The sequence below is a fragment of the Megalobrama amblycephala genome, unplaced genomic scaffold (genome assembly GCF_018812025.1).
Source record: "Megalobrama amblycephala isolate DHTTF-2021 unplaced genomic scaffold, ASM1881202v1 scaffold383, whole genome shotgun sequence".
NCBI classification, from domain to species: Eukaryota; Metazoa; Chordata; class Actinopteri; order Cypriniformes; family Xenocyprididae; genus Megalobrama; species Megalobrama amblycephala.
In genome coordinates, this window is record NW_025953352.1 from 234,533 (window position 1) to 260,156 (window position 25,624).

General features: G+C 39.0%; 2 protein-coding genes and 1 long non-coding RNA gene across 5 annotated transcripts; 1 reads left to right on the forward strand and 2 right to left on the reverse strand.

Moving 5' to 3' along the window:
* The first annotated feature begins 3,062 nt into the window (after nt 1–3,062).
* LOC125261248 (protein ANTAGONIST OF LIKE HETEROCHROMATIN PROTEIN 1-like) lies at nt 3,063–3,905 on the forward strand. Its single transcript, XM_048179864.1, has one exon. It carries the CDS (start codon nt 3,063–3,065, stop codon nt 3,903–3,905), a length of 843 nt encoding a protein of 280 aa, XP_048035821.1.
* Nucleotides 3,906–6,361: 2,456 nt separating this feature from the next.
* On the reverse strand, nt 6,362–9,053 carry LOC125261256. Its single transcript, XM_048179871.1, has 4 exons — nt 8,616–9,053; nt 8,333–8,404; nt 8,101–8,235; nt 6,362–7,213 (listed from the first exon to the last, which is right to left on the reverse strand). The coding sequence occupies exons 1-4, from the start codon at nt 8,929–8,931 to the stop codon at nt 6,768–6,770; spliced, it is 969 nt and encodes a 322-aa protein (XP_048035828.1). The 5' UTR covers nt 8,932–9,053; the 3' UTR covers nt 6,362–6,767.
* Nucleotides 9,054–22,411: 13,358 nt separating this feature from the next.
* On the reverse strand, nt 22,412–25,374 carry LOC125261253. 3 transcript variants are annotated; one of them, XR_007183259.1, is made up of 5 exons: nt 24,488–25,374; nt 24,050–24,412; nt 23,842–23,928; nt 23,121–23,695; nt 22,412–22,831 (listed from the first exon to the last, which is right to left on the reverse strand). It is a non-coding gene; the product is annotated as an uncharacterized LOC125261253 (long non-coding RNA). The 3 variants fall into 3 exon arrangements; XR_007183261.1 differs by having other exon boundaries at nt 24,050–24,148; nt 24,236–25,374; XR_007183260.1 differs by having other exon boundaries at nt 23,121–23,422; nt 23,503–23,695; nt 24,050–25,374.
* Between the last annotated feature and the right edge of the window lie 250 nt (nt 25,375–25,624).

A 25,624-nucleotide genomic window follows, 5' to 3' on the forward strand; every position in this document is an offset into this window, starting at 1 on the left:
AAGGGGGTCTGAATACTTTTATACATATATATGTGACCCGCTCTGGGGAAATGAGTTGGAAGATATGATATTAAGATCATGGGCCAATAATGTGGAAAAACAATGAAAAAATCTATTTTTTTTTTTTTAAAGCTAATTTCAAAGAACAGACTTTCAAAAATAATCTCCCAAAGTTTCATAGTCCAGATAATTGAGTAAAGGTATTTAAATGGCTATTAAATTTGACATGGTTTTACTAAATTCGCTGGAAATGAACTTCCCAACTCCTCTCATCACTTATGAGCATTTCCCGGTATCCCCTGAAACGTCATTATCTCTGCTCTACAAATATGGTGTTACACGTTGTATAGAACCAATCAAACAGCTTAGAAATGTAAACACACTGACCTAAACGCTGATTTTTAACAATGGGAAGCCCCGTTTCGACTGATAGGCACGCGATTGGTCCAGCCATCCTCTTGTCAGACTAGCGCGCCTTATAAAATAAAACTGCGTGTTCATATCAAGCCTCCAACATGCTTCTGTTGCGTTCTTTTCACCCTCTAATGAGTCTGAGTAATATGCGTTTACAACAAAAATAGCACAGCCGCTAACTGAATACAGGTATGTATATTTCACGTGCTCATAACTTCATGAAAAATGCACAGATCATAAAAATGGCACATCAATATTTAAAGCAGATTCTCAAGATTAAAACGAATCCAAAATCAATATAATATATTGCGTTGATCACTGCTACATTTTTAAGAAATATAATTTATTAAGTTTTGAAAGCTTTAGCAATTTATGTTTTCTCAAATTGTTATTTAAGTGCATCAATAATTTGGCTCCTGAACCCCTGAGTACATTTATCCAGAGACCAAACAGCAGTAGAGTGACAAGAGGTTCCTCAAATCAAAACTGTAAAATCCCACAGTGCAGAACATCTTTTGGCAAGTCAGCCTTTTCTTACAGGGCTTGTAAACTGTGGAACTCATTGCCCACAGAGATTAAGATCATTTCTGAGTTTAAAATGTTCACCTCTAGGCTTAAGGCTTGGCTGAAAACAAACCAAAACTGTACCCATTTTGTAGATGTCTGAACGTGAATAAGTGAGTTTTGAATATGTAAAATTGCACTGTGTACTTTTTAGAATGAGTTTTTAGAATGAGTGAGTTCTGAACATGTAAAATGGCATTGTGTATTTTTTCTTAGAACTGAATATTGTGTTTTATAGTAGAAAGGCCCATCCAGGGACGGGAGTTGAAAATTAGCACTTGCTATAAACTCTATGTGCATCACATCGGTTGCAAACTTTGTTCTGTAACTATGTTTGACTGCATTGTCCCTGTCAAATAAACAAATTAAAAAAAAAAAAAAAAAAAAAAAAGATATTACTCACGGAATGATTTAACATACTTGGCTAAAAACATGTCTCTCATGTCTCCGGGATGCAGTGTGTATCCAATGTTCCCGGACCCATCCATGTTCGTTTTCCAACGTGGAATAACACAAAATAGATATCATTTTAAAGCTTAGAATCTCATCTTTTTAATGCAGCTAACCATTTTGAAAAACTCCTAACGAGTGCTGAGAAGCACCTCTAAACCGGAGTTTATCGCCCGTTGGCACCACCTGGCTGCGGAAAAAATGAACAACAATTTTTCAAACTATTCTTTATGCTATCACCACGAAATTTGAACCAGATGCAGCTCACATATAGGAGAGCATCACCAAAAAAGATTTTTTAGCGATCTTATTGTGTTCCTGAGTTATTCCATGTCAAATAAAAAAAAAAAGAAAAATGATTTAAAAAAAGTATATATATTTTTGTCTTTTATCAGCTGTTTCTCAGCAAGAAAATGTCCAAATGTAATGTAATTTATATTTTCTTTAAATTTAAAATGTTTTCTAACAAATGATACCTACCTTTTGACTCTCCTTGCTAGAGTTTTGGAGTTATGAGTCTTTACTTTTGTGTGTGTCGCTCAGAAAAAAACAAAAAAACAAAAAACAAAAACAAAAAAAAACTCTAAAAAAGCCTTCAGGTCTTAAAGGGTTAATTCAAATAAGTATATACTTTCAAATAATTTGAGCTTCAGCCTGGTTTAGCATTTATATATATATATATAAATGTCTTTGGTCAAATTTAGCTGTAAAATAAATAGTTTATCCCTTTAAATGTAATGGATTTTGAAAGATATCAACAAAAAACGGGCAAAAAACTTTAAAAGCGATTTTCTCAGGTTTTAAATTGGAAAAAGAGGTCAGACGACCATAATTCAAATGGGTATATCTTTAAAACTATTCAAGGTGTGACTTTAGCCCTATTCAGACGGGACTAGTTTCACAGGGGGACGTTAGAGAAATTTCTGTTTCACAGACGTACTTTGAGATTTTAATCCCGTCCGAATCTGCCATGTCTGTCTTTTTCTCACACGACCTCTGTAAAAATTCCAGAGCAAATTACCTACTGTTTTTCGTCAAACTCGGCGGTCCTCAGAGAAATCTAATCCCGTCCGAATGCGAATGTCTGTGATTTCCGAAAATGTTTTTTCCAAAATGCTTTTTCTTGTGTGTTTTGGTCAACGTGAACTACCGTACAATCTCTCGCTATCGCGCCGGTATTCAAGTTTCTGTTTTTTGCGCACCGAAAATGGATGCAGATGTGTTTGGTACACTGCGAAGAAATAAAAAAAATAAATCAACAGGAAGAGCCAAATCACGTAAACTGTTGAGACTGGCTACTGTAATGTCAGTTTCAGGTAAGATTACTTTCATTTCTGCACTTAATTACATAACGTGTAAATTATATAAGTTAAAACTTTTTATTCCAGTGGGTTTATTATAAGAACCCAGTTCTATTAAATCATGATGATAAATGTATGTTTATTTTTTTCACACTACAATTTTTATAAAATGTTTACAAAACACTAAATGCGTTAGAACGTTTTACTTTATATTTCAAAGTGCTTAAATTTAAAAGTACTTAATTTCAAAATACATTTGAACAAATTTCATAAATTGTGTTCAATGGAAGTTTTTAAGTTATACCTGAAATGTGCTTTTATATAGTTTGCAGCATGACAACTGCACCAAGTGGTAAGAAGGAGCGCACCAGCACCTTCTGGGAGACAGATGTGCTGCAAAATTTTGGGGAAACTGAGTGGTACCTCAACTTCAGAATGCCAGAGGAGGCCTTCTTAAATCTCTGTGACCTTCTTCATCCTTACATACCAAAGCAAACCATGAAGACCACAGTGAGTTTGGAAAAAAGGGTTGCTCTGACACTTTACAAGTTAGCAAGTAACACTGAATTCCATGATGTTGCAAACCTCTTTGGAATTGGGGTGAGCACTGCCTGTGATGTGTTTTGGGAGGTTTGTAAGGGTCTCTGCCAACTGAAAAGGAAGTTTATTGGAATGCCAAAAAGTGAAGAAGACGTGAAGACCATAATCAAAGGATTTCAAGAGAAGTCAGGGTTTCCCATGTGTGCTGGGGCCCTGGATGGAACACACATTCCCATCCTAGCACCCTCCAGCTTTCACACTGATTACTACAACAGAAAGGGGTGGTACAGCGTGATACTACAGGGCTTGGTTGACCACCAGTACATGTTTCAAGATTTTGATGTTGGCTGGCCAGGGAAGTGCCACGACTCTTTTGTTTTTCAAAACTCAAAACTACATGCAAAGCTGGAAAATGGCACATGCTTTCCACCACTCACCAAGAAAATACAAGGTGTTGACATTCCTGTGCTGATTGTGGCTGACTCTGCTTATAGCCTCTCTCGTAATGTCATGAAACCGTTCCCAGAAGGAGTTGCAAGAGGGCCCCAACTGCAATTCAATGCATGTCTGAGTAGGGCAAGAATTCATGTGGAACATGCTTTTGGTCGTCTAAAGGGCAGATGGCGCTGCCGGTAACACTTTAGAATACTGTATCGTACTTACTGCATAACTAATAAGGAATTACTGCAGAATTAATCGGTAGTTCTTCATTAACACTCAAGTAACTACTATTAACTACTAAGGAATATGTGTTAACTAATCAGTATGTCATAGCGTTTTTTAATTGTGTTAAGTAACTATTAGTTAATCAGTAACTAATCAATTCAGTCATGCCTCCTGAAGAACTACGATTAAGTAACTACTAATTCAGCTTCAGGAGGAATAACTATTAAGTAACTATTAATGAACTGTGAAACTCAGTATCAGGTTATGGCCCTTTCTTCTTTACTACTAATGTTAGTTGATTTACTTAGATTTATGCCTACTGTACTGATATATATATATGTATATATATATATATATATATATATATATATATATATATATATATATATATATATATATATATGCTCTGAAAATATTGTTAAACATTCATTCATTTGCGCCACTGTATGTTTCTGTCGGTGGGTGCTATAATGTTGCACGTCTTGCATCACATGCAGGTCAAAGTTTGAGCGCACACATGTAATATCTGTGAGTTTTGTAATATCTCCCGTTTTGCAAGAGAAAAGGGACTGGGATTCCAACTGTCAGCGGAGAGGTACATCGCTCTCGCATTAAAACAATGCGCTGGCGACACTTAAACTAAACACTGTAGATACCACATTAATGAACTGTAGAATTAGAAGAAAGTTGTTTATTCATTTATGTTTTTTAAACAAATGGTGAATCCTTTTTCATTGTTTTGTTGTATGGAAATAGATTTTTTTTTTTTTTTTTGAAAATGTTATTAACACTGCAATAAATGTAAATGTTCTTAAAATATGTCATCTTTTAAAGTAAAATTACATTTTTATGTTAGTACTACTTTAGGCTTTATTACTTATGCACAAGGATGTTTTCACTTTAGAATACTGTTCCAGGTTCTTAGTAATTCCTTGAGAATGTTGTGGTAATTATTTATTAATTATCAATGGGTTCCCATTGTTTTCACTTTAGAATACTGTTCCAGGTTCTTAGTAATTCTTTGAGAATGATGTGGTAATTCTTCATTAATTATCAATGGGTTCCCATTGTTTTCACTTTAGAATACTGTTCCAGGTTCTTAGTAATTCCTTGAGAATGTTGTGGTAATTATTTATTAATTATCAATGGGTTCCCATTGTTTTCACTTTAGAATACTGTTCCAGGTTCTTAGTAATTCTTTGAGAATGATGTGGTAATTCTTCATTAATTATCAATGGGTTCCCATTGTTTTCACTTTAGAATACTGTTCCAGGTTCTTAGTAATTCCTTGAGAATGTTGTGGTAATTATTTATTAATTATCAATGGGTTCCCATTGTTTTCACTTTAGAATACTGTTCCAGGTTCTTAGTAGTTCCTTGAGAATGATGTGGTAATTCTTCATTAATTATCAATGGGTTCCCATTGTTTTCACTTTAGAATACTGTTCCAGGTTCCTAGTAATTCCTTGAGAATGATGTGGTAATTCTTTATTAATTATCAGTGGGTTTTAAGTAATTCTTTGAGCATGATGTGGTAATGATCATTGCCTTAAATACAGAACTCATTTGGCATCACTTTATAATAGTAATGTGAAATATCTTGAGTAAAAACAGACACAAAATATATATAAGGCCATAAACATACCTGAGGTATTGGCAGGTCACGGATCCATCCTGATTTTCTGGTTGCAGACAACACTTGAATAAAAAAATTAACACTCTCAAGCGCCATCCACGGAAATGGTCGAGCATGAGGAAAAACACAAAGAATTCACCATTCATTTAAAAAACATAAATGAATAAACAACTTTCTTCTAATTCTACAGTTCATTAATGTGGTATCTACAGTGTTTAGTTTAAGTGTCGCCAGCGCATTGTTATAATGTGAGAGCGATGTACCTCTCCGCTGACAGTTGGAATCCCAGTCCGTTTTCTCTTGCAAAACGGGAGATATTACAAAATTCACAGATATTACATGTGTGGACTCAAACTTTGACCTGCATGTGATGCTGTGATGCAAGACGTGCAACATTATAGCACCCACCGACAGAAACATACAGTGGCGCAAATGAACGAATGTTTAACAATATTTGCAGAGCATATATATATATTCTGCAGTAATTCCTTATTATTTATGCAGTAAGTACGATACAGTATTCTAAAGTGTTACCGCGCTGCCTAATGAAGCGCAATGATAGTCAAACTACAAACATTAAGTTTGTTGTTGCAGCTTGCATTGTGCTGCACAACTTTTGTGAGTCTTGGAAGCTGGATTTCCCAGAGGAGCAGAGCACAGCAGAGATGCCTGAGGAGGAAAACACAGAGCAGGAACATGCAGATGATGAAGGCACCCTTATTACACCTGAGCCGCTTGACCTGGCCAGTTCTACTGCAGAGAAAATCTGTGAAGTATTAGTATGGTACATTTCTGAAAATCAGTGATTGTTGATGTGTGCAATGTGATTAAACATACTCGCTTAATATTTTGGTAGTTTTATTTATTTTTTTCATTTCAAGCACCTTTGTAACTGGTTCTTCTGTAAGATCAACACAACTGTTTGTACGAACCAAAAAAAGTTACAATCTATATGTCTAATAAAACTTATGACATGTATTGAACATTTGTCTCTTTACTTTTAACGTAAACTGGATTTTAACATTCAAGTTTCACCATTAGGCATTAAAGTGCAAAAATGTAAATGTAATATAGTGCAAAAAAAATAAAAATTCCTACATTTTCACAACATTTTTGTTCCTCGAACAGTTCTTTAAACTTGTACAAACAAGTGCAACTGCACAATAATGTTTGCAAAAAAACAATGCCCAGAACATCTAGTGGTCATTTCTTTGGTCAGACAGTGAACGTTGATCTTGGACAACTGATATTGACAGATTTTGGTGTGAGGCTTCACCAGGTGGAAAAGCAAATGGATCAGGTGGATAATAGTGCTGAGCTGGATGTTGATATTGTGCAAACGAAGTTGAGGGTCCATACTGTGGCATTGCAGGTCTAAGCACTTGCAGAATTTGAACCATGAATTGATGGGTATCTTGAGCACGCCTGTCTTCAGCTTCCTGACGCTTCATCTCAAATTCAAGACGTGCTCTTTCCAGATCCAGTCTGGCCTGCTGGAACTGTCTCTCCCAGGCCATATGCTCCTTGTCAAGATGCTGTTCAACCTCTGCTGCTGTTGTATCTTTGTCATGTTGTATTAACATGTTTATCCCTCTCTCCATGGCTTCCATGATTTGAGTTTTTTTGCCTTTGCGTTTACGCCCTGATGAGAAAGATCACAAAATTGCATTGCATCATAAGACAAGTAAACGTGCCTTTATATGAAAATACATATATCATGATAATGAACATGCTCAGTATTGTTATTGTGGAGACTTCAAAATGTAATAATTCCTAATGAATTGTTTTGATATTTATAATGAATTTGAAAAATACTTTTTAACCGGTTACTTTGTTTCTGAACAGTATTTAAAACTTTTTCACTATAAATGTACTATAAAAAACATTTTAAACTGTTATGATTCTTTATTATTGTTCAGTAAAACTTTACCAATAGCTTTGGTAATATTAGATAATTTATTAGTTAACATGAACAACAGAAAAATAAATACCAAATCATGTTTTAATCTTGCTTAATGTTAATTTCAACATTTACTAATAAATTATTAAAATCAAATGTAGTAGGCCAATCTGTTAATATATTTAAAGAGCCTGAACTAACAATGAACTGTAGTACTTTAACTAACATTAACAAAGAACAATAACGTGAAACAAATGTAGATGTTGCTCCTTGCTAGTTTATATTATGGACTAACTAATGTTAACTAATGGGGCCTCACTGTAAAGGGTAACATATTTTTCTCTATAGTGTTACATTTTCCAGTGCAACCTGTTTGAAAATGTTAGCTTTATATGTTTTTGGTATTGTTCTTTATTATATGGACAAATGTAGAGCTAAAAATGTTAGGAGAACAACAGTTTTTGGTAAGCTAATTCAATTCCGTGAAATAGCAGTATACCACAATAAAATTTTAGCAATTACCATTATGTGACATGATGAAAATACTGTCACGTCCCTAACAACAAGACAGAAATGACATGCATGACAACTTATGCAGGTTTACTGGAGAGAGAGTGGAAAAAACATACTTGTAATGATGGAATTTTGGCTGGGATTGGAGGTCAGCTCTGACCTTGGACCACTGTCATTATCAGATGCTGTCATTGTAGCTGCTTGGTCTCCTGATGGCTCTGCTATACCAGATGAGTGGTGTGAACTGGTACCTGTAACAAAGCATATCATTTAGAACATTTCAGAGCTGCAAGATATTAATTAAATGGCAACATTGACATTTTGTAAAGGGAAAAATAACAAACTTACCAGAATGTTCACCTTCCTCTGAACTTGACACATCCATATGTCCATTCCCGGGGTTAGTCATAGGACGACAAGCTAACGAAACAGAAATATCTACTCAATATCGACAGTACTGGTTAAATTACTAAATCGAATTCTTGTGTCTCTATTACTAGCTTATTCACTGCATTTTATTATTTGTCTTTTTTTTTTCATATGAATGCTTATTAGCCACAAGTTTAAGTACTTTGTACACTGTTAATTATTTTTCAATAGAAAATGAATACTCTTAAAAGTAGCAACTAACCAAGAACAGAGTCCAGTTCCTCAAAGAATGGGCAGCGTTGTGGATCCGACCCCGTCTTCTTGTTATGCTTCACACATTCGCGGTAACGTCGTTTCAGATATTCTATATGGTCTTTACACTTCACCCAGTCGAAGGTATTTTGAATAGATGGACAAACCTCACAAACTTTTTTAAAAACTGCCTCCCACACCTTGTGGTTATGGATACAATTTTCAAACTGAAACTGAAACTGAAACGTAGGTTCGCTCCAAACAGAAATTAAAGCCAATGTTTCCTCCCTACTCCAGTGTCGCGTCACTTTCTTTTTCGCCGCCATCTTGCCATTGATCGGTCATATGACCATACGCAATCCACGCATTCTGAACACGTGATCTTCTGAAATGCCCACATGTAAAACACAGACACTCCTACCTCAGTAATAAACACGGAGATATTAGTCCCGTCCGAATCCGTACATAAAATCACAGACGTAGGTTGATAAGAATTGTTACTCAAATGTCGTTCGGAAAACTAGTCCCGTCCGAATAGGGCTTTTGACTAGGATATCATTTTAAAGCTTATTGTCTCATCTTTCCATTGATACCAAAATCTCAATTTTGAAATTTGGGTCACTGTGACTCATTTTGCTGGATCTGGTCACATATATATGTATGCATGTATGCTTATATATGTATATATATATATATATGTATGCATGTATGCTTATATATATGCATGTGTATATATATATATATATATATTATAAACGTATATCATGCTGATGGCTGGGCCCATAGTGATTATTTTTCTGTTGGCCCGCTTTTTCGGTTTAATAATGAGAGGATCTTTTAGGCTTAAAAGAACCCTAGATTCCATCCTTTCATGTAAAAAAAAAGGAGTATGAGGAATCTTCGGTCTTTGAGCCGCAGGAAGGTAAGCTGGGTCTATATTTTATGTTTTACAATAAGACCTTGTTTTTCCTGTGTACTTAGTCAGGAGGCTGGTCCATCTCGAGCTGAGGCTCAGAGACAGGGCCAGAGGTCCAGTATGGCCACTTGGGGCGCCTCCTCCTTTTCGGAGCAAGGCGCAGAGACGGCTGGACTTGAGGAGGAAGAAGCAGGTTTTGAAAGAGGTGATCGATCACATACGCCAGTAGCGTCCGTAATCAATTCCCTCTCATTGTGAGGGCAACTTTACATCTGCCCTCGCCCCTTCTTCCTCCGTCTCCTGGGTTTTGGTTTCATTTTACATACTCAGGTGCTTCTTTAACAGTCAGGCTGATGGCTGGACCTTTGATAATATTTTTTCTAAGGGCCCGCCTTCTGGCTTGATAGTGTAAGAGGTTCTTTTAGGCTTTAAAGAGCTCTAGATTCCATTCCTCCTTGTTAACCCTCTGGAGTCTGAGGCTGATTTGGGGCTTGGGGAAGTTTTGGCATGCTTTTGTGCTTTTTTCAGTTGTTCATAAACATATAAATGACAAAAGTGTCATTACACTGTATTCAGCACAAACTAGGCTACAATAATATGTGAGGAACATGTATGTACATGTTTGTATTTTTGAAGGAATAATGTTTATGCATGGTTATTGAAAAGACAAAAAACTTAAGTCACTGAAATAAGGCCAAAAAAAGTATATTAAATCTGTGTTCACAAGACTTTTGGGTATTGGAGGTTGTAGACTAGAGTTTTTGCTTCAGAATTATGTAAAAATGATGCTGCCTACTCCTTCATATAAAACAATATATTGATTTAGTTTTTGTAAAACACTTTTTGTCAAGAAACACAGTATGCATGGAGGTGTCAATGATCATGAATAATGGGCCATTTACACCTGAGAAAAACAAAAGAATCACATAATAATGACCTGAAATGACTTGCATATTAATGAGGCTTTTCAGTCAGGTAGGCTGTGAAAAAAAACCCTCTGTAGAAATGTCTCAGCTCATCATAAACAGCAATACTGTGAAATATTATTACAATTTAAAATAATGGTATTCTATTATATTCTTTAAAATATAATGTATTTCTGTGATGCAAAGTGTCTGAACAATTATGTTACCTCTATGGCATTTCATATAGGCTTTTAGCTTAAAAGCATGCACATTTGGAGAAATATTGATGGATTCTTATATATTTATGTCAATTTTCTATACTGAGAAGTAATATTTATTGTCATCAATATGAGTGCTGGATACTGTGTTTTCAATTCATACTTGCAGCCGGAGGGCGCTCTCTGTGCACATTTAGTCCACAAATTATTCTAAAGAAGAAGAGGACATTTCAGGAATGGTGTTTTTAATTCATACTTGCAGCTGAAGGGCGCTCTCTGTACACCTTTAGGCCACAAATTCATATAAAGAAGAAAAGGAACTAAGAACTAACGGCATGTCTTCTACAGATCGCTAACCATGGCTTTAACATCCAAATAAACACTTTTTAAGACAATAAATACACGATTGAGATGATGTATGCATGTATTGCCTCTGAATTTGCGTCTGAATAGCGCTGGCTCCGTGGGTGTGGCCACATTAGCGGGTAATGAGCTGAATCACAGACTTCTGACATGGCTCTCTTTTCATACAGATTACATAAACACAGAATGTTTGTTTTCAATTTGACTTGCACGATTTAAAACATGACATTTCAACGTTTCTTTAGACATAAGTGTCATTTTTTTTGTCATTAGTATTCATAAGTTACAGTTCATTTTCTGAGAACTATCAGATTGGACTTCGTTCAGAGGGAGAGGAGAGATCACACATCATGTTAGTTTTCTTTATTTTACAAAAAGCACAACATTGTGTTTTTACTCTGAGTGTACACAAAAAAAAGAAGACATTCTATAGTTTCAATTGATATATTACTTATGTCTCTATGATAAGAAATGACTGAGTATTTTAAGTCTGTTTTGCTGCAATGTGAAAAAAATCCTGCAAAACGCGCCGGCGCGTTTTCAGACCTCAGGGAGTTAAAGAAAATGGAAGGAGGAGTCTTTGGTCTTCAAGCCGCAGGAAAGTGAGCTGGGTCTATATTTATATTTCTAAATATGTTGACCTTGTGATCCTGTATAGTTTTTCCTGAGTATGTAATCTGAAAAAGTAAGAGGGGTTCTTGGGCAAACTGAAGTTTGATAGGTTGGCTAGAACGATATATTGTGCAGGCCACAAAATGCCTCCTTAGCCACAGCTTAGGAGCCCGGGCTAGGACTAGGTTTAGGTGTTTATTGTTATAAACCACCTTTTGTATTACTATCCCTTGTTAGGTTGTATAGTTCCTAATGCTGGCCTTCTCCTGAGGGAGTTGTTAGGCCGTATGCCAATTTTCCCCTTGTTTATGTAGGTGCAATGGCTGAGGTTAACAGCTAAGGTAACAGGCTGTTATTAGCCTCCCTGGTGCTGTTTCCCAGGTGGTAGGCCCTAATCTTTGCGTAGATAAGTTTATGCAGTGCATTCTAGGCCCCCTTTCTAGAACTTTAATCATGCTTAATTTTGTTTCCCCTGAGCCCTTTGAATTTCATTCAAGTTTGAGCTATGGTGCTGGCTTTTTAGCTTCCGTCCTCTAGGGCTCAGTACAGATCTATAAGTTCTGTTTGGTGAGAACATTTATCCTTTTTAACGGATGCTTTATAAAGCATTCATTTGCTTTGGGTTCTTAGCTTTACCCTACATGTATGTGAGCTTTACTCTAGTGCTGCCACAGGTTAGCACCTGTTCTGATAATAGTAGGCTGTTGTTAGCCTCTATTTAAGGATGTGGTGTTTTTTGTACTCCCCGGCTAGGGTTTATGTGTTTTCACTGAGTGCATCACCTGTTGGATTGCACACTCAGATTGAGTGTAGAGAGTCGTACTTTCAGTTTGATCTCTGTTAGCTCCCACTATCTGATCATTGCCACAGCAGCTATATTACATATAACTGTAGAAGTTGTTGGCTCTTTGTTGTTTAGCCTCCTTCTTGCTTGTGTTTACGGGTGCTGTTGGTGTATAGTCATGAGTTTTGCTCACGTAAGCCCCAGGTTTATGCTTGTGTCCGTTTGAGGTTGTAGGCCTTGTAGGCCTCCCTTAGACCATGTTAGCATTTCATTGTGCCCTGTAATTATGTGAGTTATGGTACATAACCTGAGCTAAGTCTACACATTCCAGCAGTCAGTGTTAAGCTAGTTACCCACAACTGTTTGTTGGGTCTAGAGCTGGTCCCCTTTGAGCTTGGTTCCCTTTTAACACTCTGAGGTATCGCCGGCGATACCACCGCGTTTTTTTTTTTTTTTTTTTTACCAGTGTGAAAGAGACTCAAAATACTCCGTCAATGTTGCACATACAATTAAGAGTTATACACCATTTTAATCTGTGGAATATCTTCTTTTATTTGTGTACACTCAGAGTAAAAACAAAATGTTGTGCTTTTTGTCAAATAAAGAAAACATGATGCGTGATCTCTCGTCTCACTCTGAAGGAAGTCCAATCTGATAGTTCTCAGAAAATGAACTGTAACTTAGTGAATACTAATCACAAAAAAATTACACTTATGTCTAAAGAAACGTTGAAATGTCAGGTTTTAAATCGTGTAAGTCAAATCGAAAACAAAAATTCTCTGTTTATGTAATCTGTATGAAAAGAGAGCCATGTCAGAAGTCCTGTGATTCAGCTCATTATCCGCTAATGCGGCCACGCCCACGGAACGAGCGCTATTCAGAGGCAAATTCTGAGACAATACATGTATACATCATCTCAAGCAGGGTATTTATTGTCTTCAAAAGTGTTTTGAATAGCCATAGTTAGCGATCTCTGGCCTCTGTTAGTTCCTGGATTGTCACATGGTGTCTGTTCTTCTTTAGGAAGGTATTTGTGAACTAAGGTGCACAGAGCGCCCTCCGGCTGCAAGTATGAATTGAAAACACAGTATCCAGCGCTCACAGTGATGACAATAAATACTGAATAAATATTACTCCTCTGTATAGAAAATTGATATAAACATATGAGAATCCATCAATATTTCTCCAAATGTGCATGCTTTTAAGCATATTAAAAAATTACGGTCAATATAAGATTTTAAGAGTCAAAATGTGAAGCTTGAGTCTTAGATCTTTTTAATGATGTATAGTTTGTCAACTGCACATTAACATTTAGGCTATATAATATAACAAATATAGTAGCCTATATGAAATGCCATAGAGGTAGGAAATGTTCAGACGCTTTGCATCACAGAAATACATTATATTTGAAAGTATATTAAAATAGAAAACCATTATTTGGTTAGAGACTTGAGACTTCTTTTAAAAACATTATAATGGCAATGTGTTCAATATTTTGACTGGTACTGTAAAATTGACTGGTACTTTACTGTAAAACATAGGCCTATACAAAATTTTCTTCACATCATGTGCAATAATACGTGCATGCATGAGATCACAAAAATCTTTTTTTTTTTTTTTTTTGTCCAGAGTGAACATTAATCCTGTGAACATTAATCCTGTTATCAGCATGATCACAGAGGGTTTTTTCACAGCCTACCTGACTGAAAGAGCTCATTATTTATGGTCATTACAACTCATTATGCAATTCTTTTGTCTTCTCAGGTGTAAATCACCCATTATTCATGATGATTCACGCGTCCACGCATACTGTGTTTCTTGACAAAAAGCGTCTTAGAAAATTTAAATCTCTCTATTGTTTTATATGAACGAGTAGCCAGAATAATTTTTCATTCTGAAGCAAAAACTCTAGTCTACAACCTCCAATACCCAGAAGTCTTGTGAACACAGATTTAATATTTTTTTTGGCCTTATTTCAGTGACTTAAGTTTTTCGTTTTTTCAATAACCACGCAAAAACGTTATTCCTTCAAAAACACAAACATGTACATACATGTTCCTCACATATTATGGTAGCCTAGTTTGTGCTGAATACAGTGTAATGACACTTTTGTCATTAATATGTTTATGAACAAACGATCTACTCCTATCATCCGATCGTGGCTGTATTTCTCTATTAGTGTTATTAGATCTCAGTGCTGCTTTTGACACTATTGATCACAACATTCTTTTAAAAAGACTTGAAAACTATATTGGCATTAGTGGAATTGCTTTGGCATGGTTCAAATCGTACTTATCTGACCGTTATCAGTCTGTAGTAGTTAATGAAGAGATGTCGTATCGATCACAGGTTCAATATAGAGTACCACAAGGCTCAGTACTAGGACCGTTGCTTTTCACTTTGTACGTGCTGCCCTTAGGAGAGATAATTAGGAAGCATGGTGTTAGTTTTCACTGCTACGCTGATGATACTCAGCTCTATATTTCCTCACGTCCTGACGAAACCTACAAATTCACAAAACTAACAGAATGCATAGCTGACATTAAAAACTGGATGTGCTCTTCGATACCAATATTTCATTTGAAAGTCATGTTTCTAGTATCTGTAAAACCGCCTTCTTCCATCTAAAAAATATATCTAAATTACGACATATGCTCTCAATGACAAATGCGGAACAGTTGGTTCATGCATTCATGACCTCAAGACTAGATTATTGTAACGCTCTACCGGGTGGTTGTTCTGCTCGGCTTTTAAACAGACTACAGTTGGTCCAAAATGCGGCAGCTAGAGTTCTTACTAGAACCAGAAAGTATGACCATATTAGCCCAGTTCTGTCAACATTACATTGGCTCCCTATTAAACATCGTATAGATTTTAAAATCTTGCTACTTACTTATAAAGCTCTAAATGGTTTAGCTCCCAGTACCTAAGTGAGCTCTTAATGCATTATAGTCCTTCACGTTTATTGCGATCTCAGAATTCAGGCCAGTTGATAATAACCAGAATATCAAAATCAACTGAAGGCGGCAGATCCTTTTCCTATTTAGCACCTAAACTCTGGAACAATCTTCCTAGCATTGTTCGGGAAGCAGACACACTCTGTCAGTTTAAATCTAGACTAAAAACACATCTCTTTGCTCTTGCATACACATAACACATTATCAATACATTAACATTATTCAAATCCTTTAAAGGATTGTTACGCTGCAATAATTAGGTCGGCCGGAACCGAGAACATTACCTATAACACTAGATATACCTGTACATCAGAATAAGAATGGCATCTACGCTAATATCTGTCTCTCTGCTTATCCTGAGGTTTTCCGGGTGCTGGATCCAGGCCGTATCCAGATCAGATGGAGAACCTGTGTCTGGACCTGACTACAACGTAGCCCAGGAGACAATGGGCCTACAGATCCAGTTCTGGCTGCATCTATAATTCAGATTTTTAATCCCCGTATCCGCTTACATATATTTATATATAATCTATTTTTAATCTCTATAATAAAAATGTATAATTCAGATTTTGATCTCCATATCCATTTACATATATTATATATATCTTCCAAGGGGTTTTTTCCCTCCTAGGACTTTTTTCCCAGTGTTAACACGCTAGGTTTTTCTCCTAGGGGTTTTTTTCCACCCCTGGGAGTCAGCCGACATTGGCTTAATGTAGCACCATCTTGTATATGTTACATATTACCACGCTTGTTTGTACAGCTTATTTTTAACAACTTCCCTTTTTTTTCTGTGCTTCTAATATGTAAAGCTGCTTTGAAACAATTACCAATTGTAAAAGCACTATATAAATAAATTTGACTTGACTTGACTATGAACAACTGAAAAAAGCACAAATGTCAGGGCATGTCAAAACTTCTCCAGGGCCCCAAAAATCCTCAGACCCCTGAGGGTTAAGACCACTAGCTGGCGCTACATATTGCTAAAAGTAGTAGGCCCCGCCAGGCCTCTTTTTTCAGATTACATGTTGGCACAGTTTGTGTTGGTCTTGTATGGCTCGTACCGCCATTGGCCCCGCCCACCTCTGTAAGATTAGGCCCTAGGTCAGGCCTCTCGTAGAGTATTGTGGCGGAGTGTGTACTCCTCTTGCTTTAAGAGTAAAAGGTGTTTTACTGAGTACATGGCCTGCTGGTTGGTTTGGTCATGATGTCCACTAGCTGACAGCACATGTTGAAGTTGAAGGCCCCGCTAAGCCCTCCTTTCAAATTACATGTTGGCACAGTTCTGTGTGGTTACCATCACTGCCATCGGCCACGCCCACCTCTGTAAGAGTAGGCCCTAGGTCAGGCCTCTCGTAGGAGTACTGTGGTGGAGTGTGTACTCCTCTTGTTTTAAGAGTAAAGGTGGTTTTACTGAATAATTGGCCTGCTGGCCGGTTCGGTCATGAAACTACCACTGGCTGATGCCATGTGCTATTGGAGTTGAAGGCCTCACCAAGGCCTCCTTTCAGATTGCATGTTGGCTCAGTTTTGTGTTGTTTTTTATGTGACTCATCGCCATGGATGGGTCATGATTGCCACTAGCTGACGCCCCATGTTTACAAGTCGTAGGCCTTGTAGACCTCCTGTGTATTATGTTGGAGTTCGGCTGTGTACTCCTCTCACTTTGGAGAGTAAAAGGTGCTTTCACTGAGTACGTTTCTGAGTGGCTTGCCTCTCAGGGTGAGTTCTTGTGTTAAACCGCTCTGTTGTTCGGTTTTTCTGCATTTGCTTTCTTAAGCATGGTCTCTCCTTTAGCTCTAGTTGAGCTAAGTAGTTACCTCATCAGTAACTTGGTTCTATTCTTGCTCCTAGAACTTTAGTGGCCACTAGCTGGCACTGCGTGTGACAGGTAGGCCCTCTGGGCCTCCTTTAGGAACATGCTGGCATATGTTGTAATATGTTTCTTTGCTAATAGTAGAGGAAATAATATGCTACCTGTTGGCCAGGGCCCCCAAGGTGACTTATTAACCTCCTTGGTAGTTTGGTTATTTGTCCCACCTGGAGCTTGAAAATGGTGCCATGAGCTGATGCCATGTGTCTGACTGAGATTATAGGCCCCGCGGGGCCTTCCTTAGCGTGTGTTGGCGTATGCTGTACTCCTCTTGCTTTAAAGAGTAAAAAGGTTATTTTACCAAGTGCACTGCTCGTTGGATTATATTGGATGGATTGTTATGTGGGCACTCACAGTTACTAAAGTCACGTGGTCATTCTTGCTCCCAGCAAGTTAGATTTCAGGTGTGAAACCATAGTTCCCTTGGAATACCACTATGTGATTGAGCATTCTGGTGTGATATGTAGTTTTTATGCAGAACTTTAGTCATGTTGCAGGCCCCTTTCCTGCCTCCATGATTATGTGCCTACAGTATGGTCTATCTGTTAGGTGAGCTTCGTACTCCCCTTTTGGGTTGTTTGTGTAATTGTGCTTAGCTCCTTGAGCTGATCAATTGGTTGAAGACTTCTATGGAGTCTCCTGTTAAGATCAGCCCCTAGGCTGGTCTGTGCTCCCCTGTATCAGGGTTCCCTAGCGCACAGCCTCTTCTGTGCAAATAATCAGGCGCTGAGTAGATCCTAGGAATGAGTGGATTATACTCCCCTCAATATGAGGGTTTATAGCACTCAGCTGAGTTCTGCTGTCCAGGATGCCCGTCTCTACAAGTGGGTTTGAGTTGCTTACTGCCCTTCTCGCAGTTGCTCTTACCTGCTCTCTTCTCTGAAGAATGCGTTATTGAGATTCTGTATTCAGACAGGGTTGGCCAAGGCTAAGTTTGTCCTTGGTCAGACCAGGTTGGCCTCCCTGGTGGCATTGGGGGTGACTTCGTTCCCCTCTAGTGACTGGCCGGGGTTCCTTTCGGTTCCCTGGCCACATTCCCTTTAAGGAACCACTTTTCCTTGGAAATGTTGGTCCCAGAAGCTCTGAGCAGCCTTGGTAGGCTTTCTGCGGAAGACCTCTTTGAGGCTCAGCTTGGGCTGTCGGCCATAGGGAATGCTGTCACTGACAGCCTTGCGTGTCCCGAGGGTGAGTTTCTTATAACATTTCTTTCGAAACTGCCGGACGTTTGTCTAGCCATCTTTGTCATGCACTCTCCTAGAGCATGGCAGTGTGGGTATATCGTTCCCCAAAGCGGTAAATGGAGAGTTGAAGTTCCCTTCGAAAGGGAATGTCTCAGGTTACGTATGTAACCATCGTTCCCTGAGAACAGGGAACGAGACTCTGCGTTGCCATGCCATGCCTCGGGCTGCCTGCTGAACAGTCCCTCAGGATGATAAGGTACTGAATGATTCTCTAGGCGCTCCTTATATACTTCCGAGTCGCGCTATGATGACGTCATAGGCTGTCGCAGGCCAAATGCTATTGGAGTGGTTTGATTCTTAGTTTTCGGACATCGGTTCACGAGTGACGTTCCCCAAAGCAGTAAACGCAGAGTCTCGTTCACTGTTCTCAGGGAACTATGGTTACATACGTAACCTGAGATGTTTTTTAAAGTAGAGAGAAGGGTTTACATGAGTAAAATTTGCAAATGCCAAACCATATTTGTATTTTACTGAATGTAACATAATTTTTTTTAATGTATAATGGTATGAGTGTCACATTTTAACTCAGTGCATAATTCGTTTGAAATGAGCAGACATTCTTCATGAACTGTTTGAATTGACCCTTCGCTGGGAGTTTGATTGACAAGTGATCTAACCAATCATAACGCCGAATTCACCATTTTGTCTGACAAAGCAGTCAGGAGTTAGAAGATTAACCTCGGTGGACTTGAACTTGGAAAATGGTGTGAACTGATGTCTTTCCGTGTTTGAAACAACATTCTTTCTCATGTTCATTCATGTTTATTTGATTCTATAAATTAACTAGTAGGAAGAGATGATCAGGTTCACGAGCCGCTTGAGCTGAGGTGCTACAGCAATCTGTCACGACACATTAAAGAGCCACAAAACGTTTTTTATTGTTCGAATTTCTTAAAAATTTACAAAGTTTGAAAGCTGGGACTTTGTTTAATATCACAGTTGCTTCAGTTTTATGAGCCAGCTACAAAGTAATCTGAACAATTGCAATGGCATAATTTTGAGCACCACTAATAGACACAATCTAATAGGAAAGCTCTCCTCTTCCTTTTTCTTTCTCTTTTTCATTTGTTCAGAGATCAAGCCTGTTGTGAGCCATCAGTAAGTTCTGAGAAATAATTTGACAATAAGAACCAAGAAGTTATTTATTAAACCTAGCTGTATTCTATACACCTAGCTGCCCACTGTGCCTTCAGTTCCAAATTCTTTTTGATCTTGCATTAGTCTCTTGACCTTACTCTCACCACAAGTGTTCCTAAATGTTGCAGATGCTCAGCATAACTGGCTAGGTGTTGTGAGAAACACACCTTCTAACCAGGGCTGCTGATCATTTGAAGCACCAGAGCCAAAAGCAACAGGAGAACGATGGAAGAGAACTAAAGGCAGATGACTCAAACCCAAGGTATGATCACAAAGATCTGACTGAGGTCATCTTCTTTCTGGCCCATAACCTCACAGGTTTAAAACAGGAGGTGAACAACCTCAAACTCCAGATCACAGAGACTCACAAGTAGCTGACACATGCTAAAAGCCACATAGACCAGCTAGAGATGGAGGTTCAGGACAGACACAAAGGGGGGAGGAGCCAAAGCATCCTGCTTAACACTTCATCAGCCAGTTTCCTGACAAACCCTGAAACAGCACATGAAATGACATTCAAAGACCTCCAGCGAAATAGCCAGGCACATCCCTGCATTTACCCCAGATCTTGGAGGAGACCACGAACGTCCACGCCTTCCTACAAGACATCGATTTTCACTTGCAGTATTTGTGGACTGATTGCTGCCCTAGACACTAAACAAGGGTGGCATGAAACTCCCTATGTTTATTACCACAGACTCAGACGAGCTTACTTCGGAGCTTGCAATGAGCCCGTGATAGGAGGAAGACACCATCTTCAAGAGTCCTTTTCCTCCAAAATCTCTGTCCGATTGTAAGTCACCTTTTCAGGCATTACGGCCTGCCCACACAATGCCTATTTACCAACTATGTGACTTGACATAGAAGGCCTTTAACAAACACAAGGCCTCATCAAAAAGGGTTTGTAACACACAAGCAACTGAGAACTGCAAAGCCCAGTACCCAGAGCTGGCACAAGAAGGCGCACAGCATTGCTACAATGCAAAACCCTTCTCCAAAAGGCTCCTAGCCAGCCAAGGACAGAACTGTCACCATGGCAACAGACTCAAGTACCAGACCTACCACGGGAAGAAGCCATGGATGGGAGCATCCTCATCCTGCAGACACCGCAGGACCTACAATAGCAGGCAGCAACAACCTCCTTCTCCATGCCCTTCACACAGCAGCCATCCAGAGGCTGCACAAGGACGACTTGGACACACCTGCATCGGACCTTCAAGAGCTTCTAATGCTAGTAAGAGAGCTCCTTGAACAATACTTACCTGAGGAGTACTCAGAAGCACAAGCTTCTGACCACTCACACATGTGACGGTGCGGAAGTCCGCAAGTCTTCCAGCATCCGTGCCCATATCTGGAGAGAAACAATTAAGAGTAAACTTATAAAAAGGATGTCAGCTTGTAGAGAGGATGTGAAGTGTTCGAGGGAGGAAATGGAATGGACTTACCTGGTAAAGCAGCTCCAGCTCTTCCGTGACACGCATCGCAGCATCTGCCATGCCTAAACGGGAGTGAGACCAAGTTTATTGCTAATACTGGCTACAGAGCGGGTTCGTGCCGTTTCCCTGCGGAGGAGTGCTGGGGGGTCGGCTCTGGCTCTTCCGTGGCGCCGCAACTCGCATCTGCTGTGGCTAACGAGTCAAATGTAAACAAGCAAAAGCCTTACTCCTAACTCTAGCTGCAGAGCAACACCGTGCCGTCTTCCTGAAGAAGAGAGAGCTCAGGTATTCCATCTACTCCGAAACTCTGAAAACTCTCTCCAAGGCGTCCCCAGAAACAACCCGCACACACACACTCACCACAACAATACGCACACACACATACAATACAAAGTCACGCATTCACGTCTTTACTTTCGTTATTTCGCCTGTTGGCATTTTGTTTTTTTTTTTAACTTGGGAACTGTTGAGTTTATTTAATCAATTATTTGCTTCGCTCCTTTTTTTTTTTTTTTTTTTTCTTCTTAGTTTTTTATTATTTTTGTGGCTCCTTTTGGGGTGATATTGTGGAGCAAAATGGACACCTGAAACAGGTGAAACTGCCGTTATGACTATCAAGGATGGACATTAATATATTGAATTGTTTGTTTGTTTTTTCCATGCTGTTATTATTGTTTTTGGTTGAACGTGTGATCTTTGTGGTATAATTGCATTGCAGTTTCTGATTGATTGACTGAAAAAAATATATTCACTTGAACTGCATTCCTGTTTATGCCTCATGATTTAAAGTGTTTTTTTTTTTTTTTTTATTCCATGTAACTGGTATATTTTATACCTGGCGCCCGAATTTTGGTTAAACAAAAAAAAAAATTTTGAAAGATTTTTGAAAGATTTGGATGGGCCGCCACCATTACAGAGTGGCGCCCGAACAGGGACCTGAACATTACATTTTTGTGAATTGTTGAATTGGTTGTGTTGAATTACAGAAAACCTTATGGTAAATTCTTTGGTGTTAAAAATGTTAAACAATTTTGTTGTGTTTTTGGAGTAGTATATCCTGAGAAAGTTGAAAAAGTTTTTTTTTTTGTATATGTGAATCTGCAACACAATTGAAGAGTTGAAGTGTGATCTAAACACTTGATGTGTTTTTTGTGAACTGAAAAAAAAAAAAAAAAAAAAATTGTGACTGAAAATTTTTTTTGTGAAATTGTACTCTGCACATTCTGTTTTTGCTGAAATTGTGAAATTGGGAAAAATTGTTGAAACTGTGAAAATTGTACTCCTGTACATTGTTTTTTTTTTCTTTTCTTTTTTCTGACCCCCTTGTGCCCACAAAACTGACACACACACACACACATTCCAAATCACTCATCTCATTTATTGATTATTTACACAACATTTTACATGTGTCATTGACACACCCAACACAAACATGGCCACTTCTACGCCTCCTTCAACCCCCTCTCCAACCACTTTTGTGGACATCGATCCACCTCCAGACGTATCAACCCCTGTCTGGCCTCCTGAGCAACAACTGCTGCAGCAGCAACCAAGAGTTTACCCATTACCACATGTCCCCACCTTCTATTCAACACCCACTCAGTCCAGCAGTGCCCTGCCTGGAACCCATGTGCGTTTTGTCTCCCCAACACCAGATGTCAGTCCACCAGTCCAAGTTCCCACCTGGCAAGTAGGATCAGATCCCATGCAATTATGCACCTCTCCTGACACTTCCTCATCATCTTCAGGAGCTCAGCATGATCTGCCTGGTTATCTTCCAACTCCTGGAAAAGACATACAACATCTTACTACACAAGTACAAGGTAATTGGGACAACCTGTTTGACTTCATGAAACAGCAGGAGAAAGCTGTGAGTGAACTCGCCCAACAGCAAAAAACTGCCACTTCCCATAGTGATAGACAACTTGGAGACCTGACTGCCAAAATGGAGGCCAACCAACAAAAAATTCTCACCACATTAACTGCAACTAAAGCTGATTCATCTGATTCAGATCAACTTCTCAAAGCCAAAAAATTGATGATCTCACAGGAGTTTAAAAAAGTGGAGTTTACCTTGATTGCTGAAGTCCGGTTTATGGTGGATCAACTTCAGCTTGAAATTCAGAGAGACCTCAGAGATACCTATAAGAATCTTCAAACAGATCATGAGCAGCTTTCCACTGAATGTAACCAGTGCATCACCCAGGTTGACAAGCTTGCTACCCAATTAAGTGGACTTCAAACAAACATGACGAAAGACAAACAACAAGAAAAGGAAATGTCTGATCACCTAAGTAAAGGGGTACAACCACCACCTATCGCCACACTTACCAGACCATCACCACTAGAAAATGTCCCAGAGTGTCCTCCTATACCTGCTGGGAAAAGTGACCATTTAAAGTTGACCTTTCCCACATTTGGAAGACCGTCTGATGACTGTGATCCTTTGCTGTACCTTACACGGTGTCAAGACTTTTTGGCATTGCACCCACTTGCAGAAACTGACATCCTAGCAACCTTCCGAAGCGTACTCCATGGCACTGCACGTGACTGGTGGGAGGTCGCCCGATCGTCAGTAACGACCTGGAATGACTTCGAGACTGCTTTCCTCTCAGCTTTTCTCTCAGAAGACTACGAAGACGAGCTGGCTGAAAGAGTCCGCACAAGATATCAAGGTGAGAGAGAAACCATCAGAGATTTCGCATTTACATATCGTGCTCTCTGCAGAAGATGGAAACCTGCCTTAACTGAAATTGAAATGGTGAAAATGATTCTGAAAAAAATAAAACCTTACCTCGCCAGCCAGCTATGTAGTCGGGTGAGCACTGTGGAAGAACTGGTAAAACTGGGACATCAGATAGAGAAAGACCATGAGCAGCAACTGCAGTATGAAAGATGCATGACCAGAAAACCACCACAAGAAGCCATTCAAAAACCCCTCACTAATAAAACAACTGTTCAGCCCCAGGTACAATGCTGGAGATGCAAGCGACTTCACTCACCGGGTTGTTGTCCACTTTATTCTAACGCTAACCCATCAAATCAACCTACAAAACAGCAACATCCTTTCACCAGTCAACGGACATTTCATTCCCGTAAGTCTGGAAGTCAAGCAACTAATAATTCGGTGACTGCTACAACAAATAAAATGTTGTCCACTTCCAAGAAACCACCCTCTAAGCCAAAACCTGTTACTCCTCCAGTCATCCCACAACAGCTGGTTGTTCCAGTTCTCATCGGTGGTTGGTCTGGAAAGGCCATCGTGGACACAGGGGCCAGCTACACCATGATCCACGAAAGTCTGTGGCAAAAGTTTTCTCCGCAAGAGAGCCTCCAACCTTGGTCTCTTGGTCCATTGTATTTAGCTAATGGTGAAGCAGAGGTTCCCTTGGGATGGTTTCATTTACCAATTCATATACACAACAAAACTTTCACTTTACCTGTTGCTGTCCTTTCCCCGAAATCTCTTGCCTATGCTGTAGTTCTGGGACTGGATTTCATCTTCTTCAGAGGCCTGCAAATCAATGTAATTGATCAAAAATATTCATTTAAGTCCACACCACAAGAAGATCATCCATTTCAACCAGGAAATGCCAGTGTTCCTGATATAAATCCTCAACGCCAAAAGACAGGACATGTAAAGACTTTTAACCAAAGCCTCACCCTGTTAAGTTCTATCCCTCCACCACAACCTGTGTGCCGATCCTCACCACTTGACAGTACATATGTACAAACTTTAATTGACAGTGCTGTGAGTGAAGCTCACATACCTCTTACTGACAAAAATACATTGAGAGGAATCCTGGAGTCCAACCCTCAAACGTGTTCTCTCCAACCAGATCGTACGGATGTCCTCCACCACACTATTTATACCCAGCACCCAGTGCCCATTAAACAGAGACCTTATCGCATGTCCCCTGTTAAATGAGCAGTGGTACAAGAGCAACTTGTGGAGATGTTGAATGCAGGAATTGTGGAACCCTCACACTCTGGCTGGGCCTCTCCTGTTGTCCTTGTTCCAAAGAAAGATGGCAGCCTTAGATTTTGTGTTGACTACCGTAAGCTCAATGCTATCACCGAGAATGATGCTTATCCACTTCCCAACATCACTGAAATCCTTGAATCTCTTTCTGGAGCAGCCATCTTTTCAACAATTGATCTAAACATCGGCTACTGGCAGGTGGCCATGGACCCCCAGAGTAAGCCAAAGACAGCATTCATCACTCCATCTGGGCTCTTCCACTTTAATGTCATGCCCTTTGGGTTGAAAAATGCACCTGCAACATTCCAACGTTTAACCCTCTGGAGTCTGAGGCTGATTTGGGGCTTGGAGAAGTTTTGACATGCCCTGACATTTGTGCTTTTTCAGTTGTTCATAAACATATAAATGACAAAAGTGTCATTACACTGTATTCAGCACAAACTAGGCTACAATAATATGTGAGGAACATGTATGTACATGTTTGTATTTTTGAAGGAATAATGTTTATGCGTGGTTATTGAAAAAACAAAAAACTTAAGTCACTGAAATAAGGCCAAAAAAAAAGTATATTAAATCTGTGTTCACAAGACTTTTG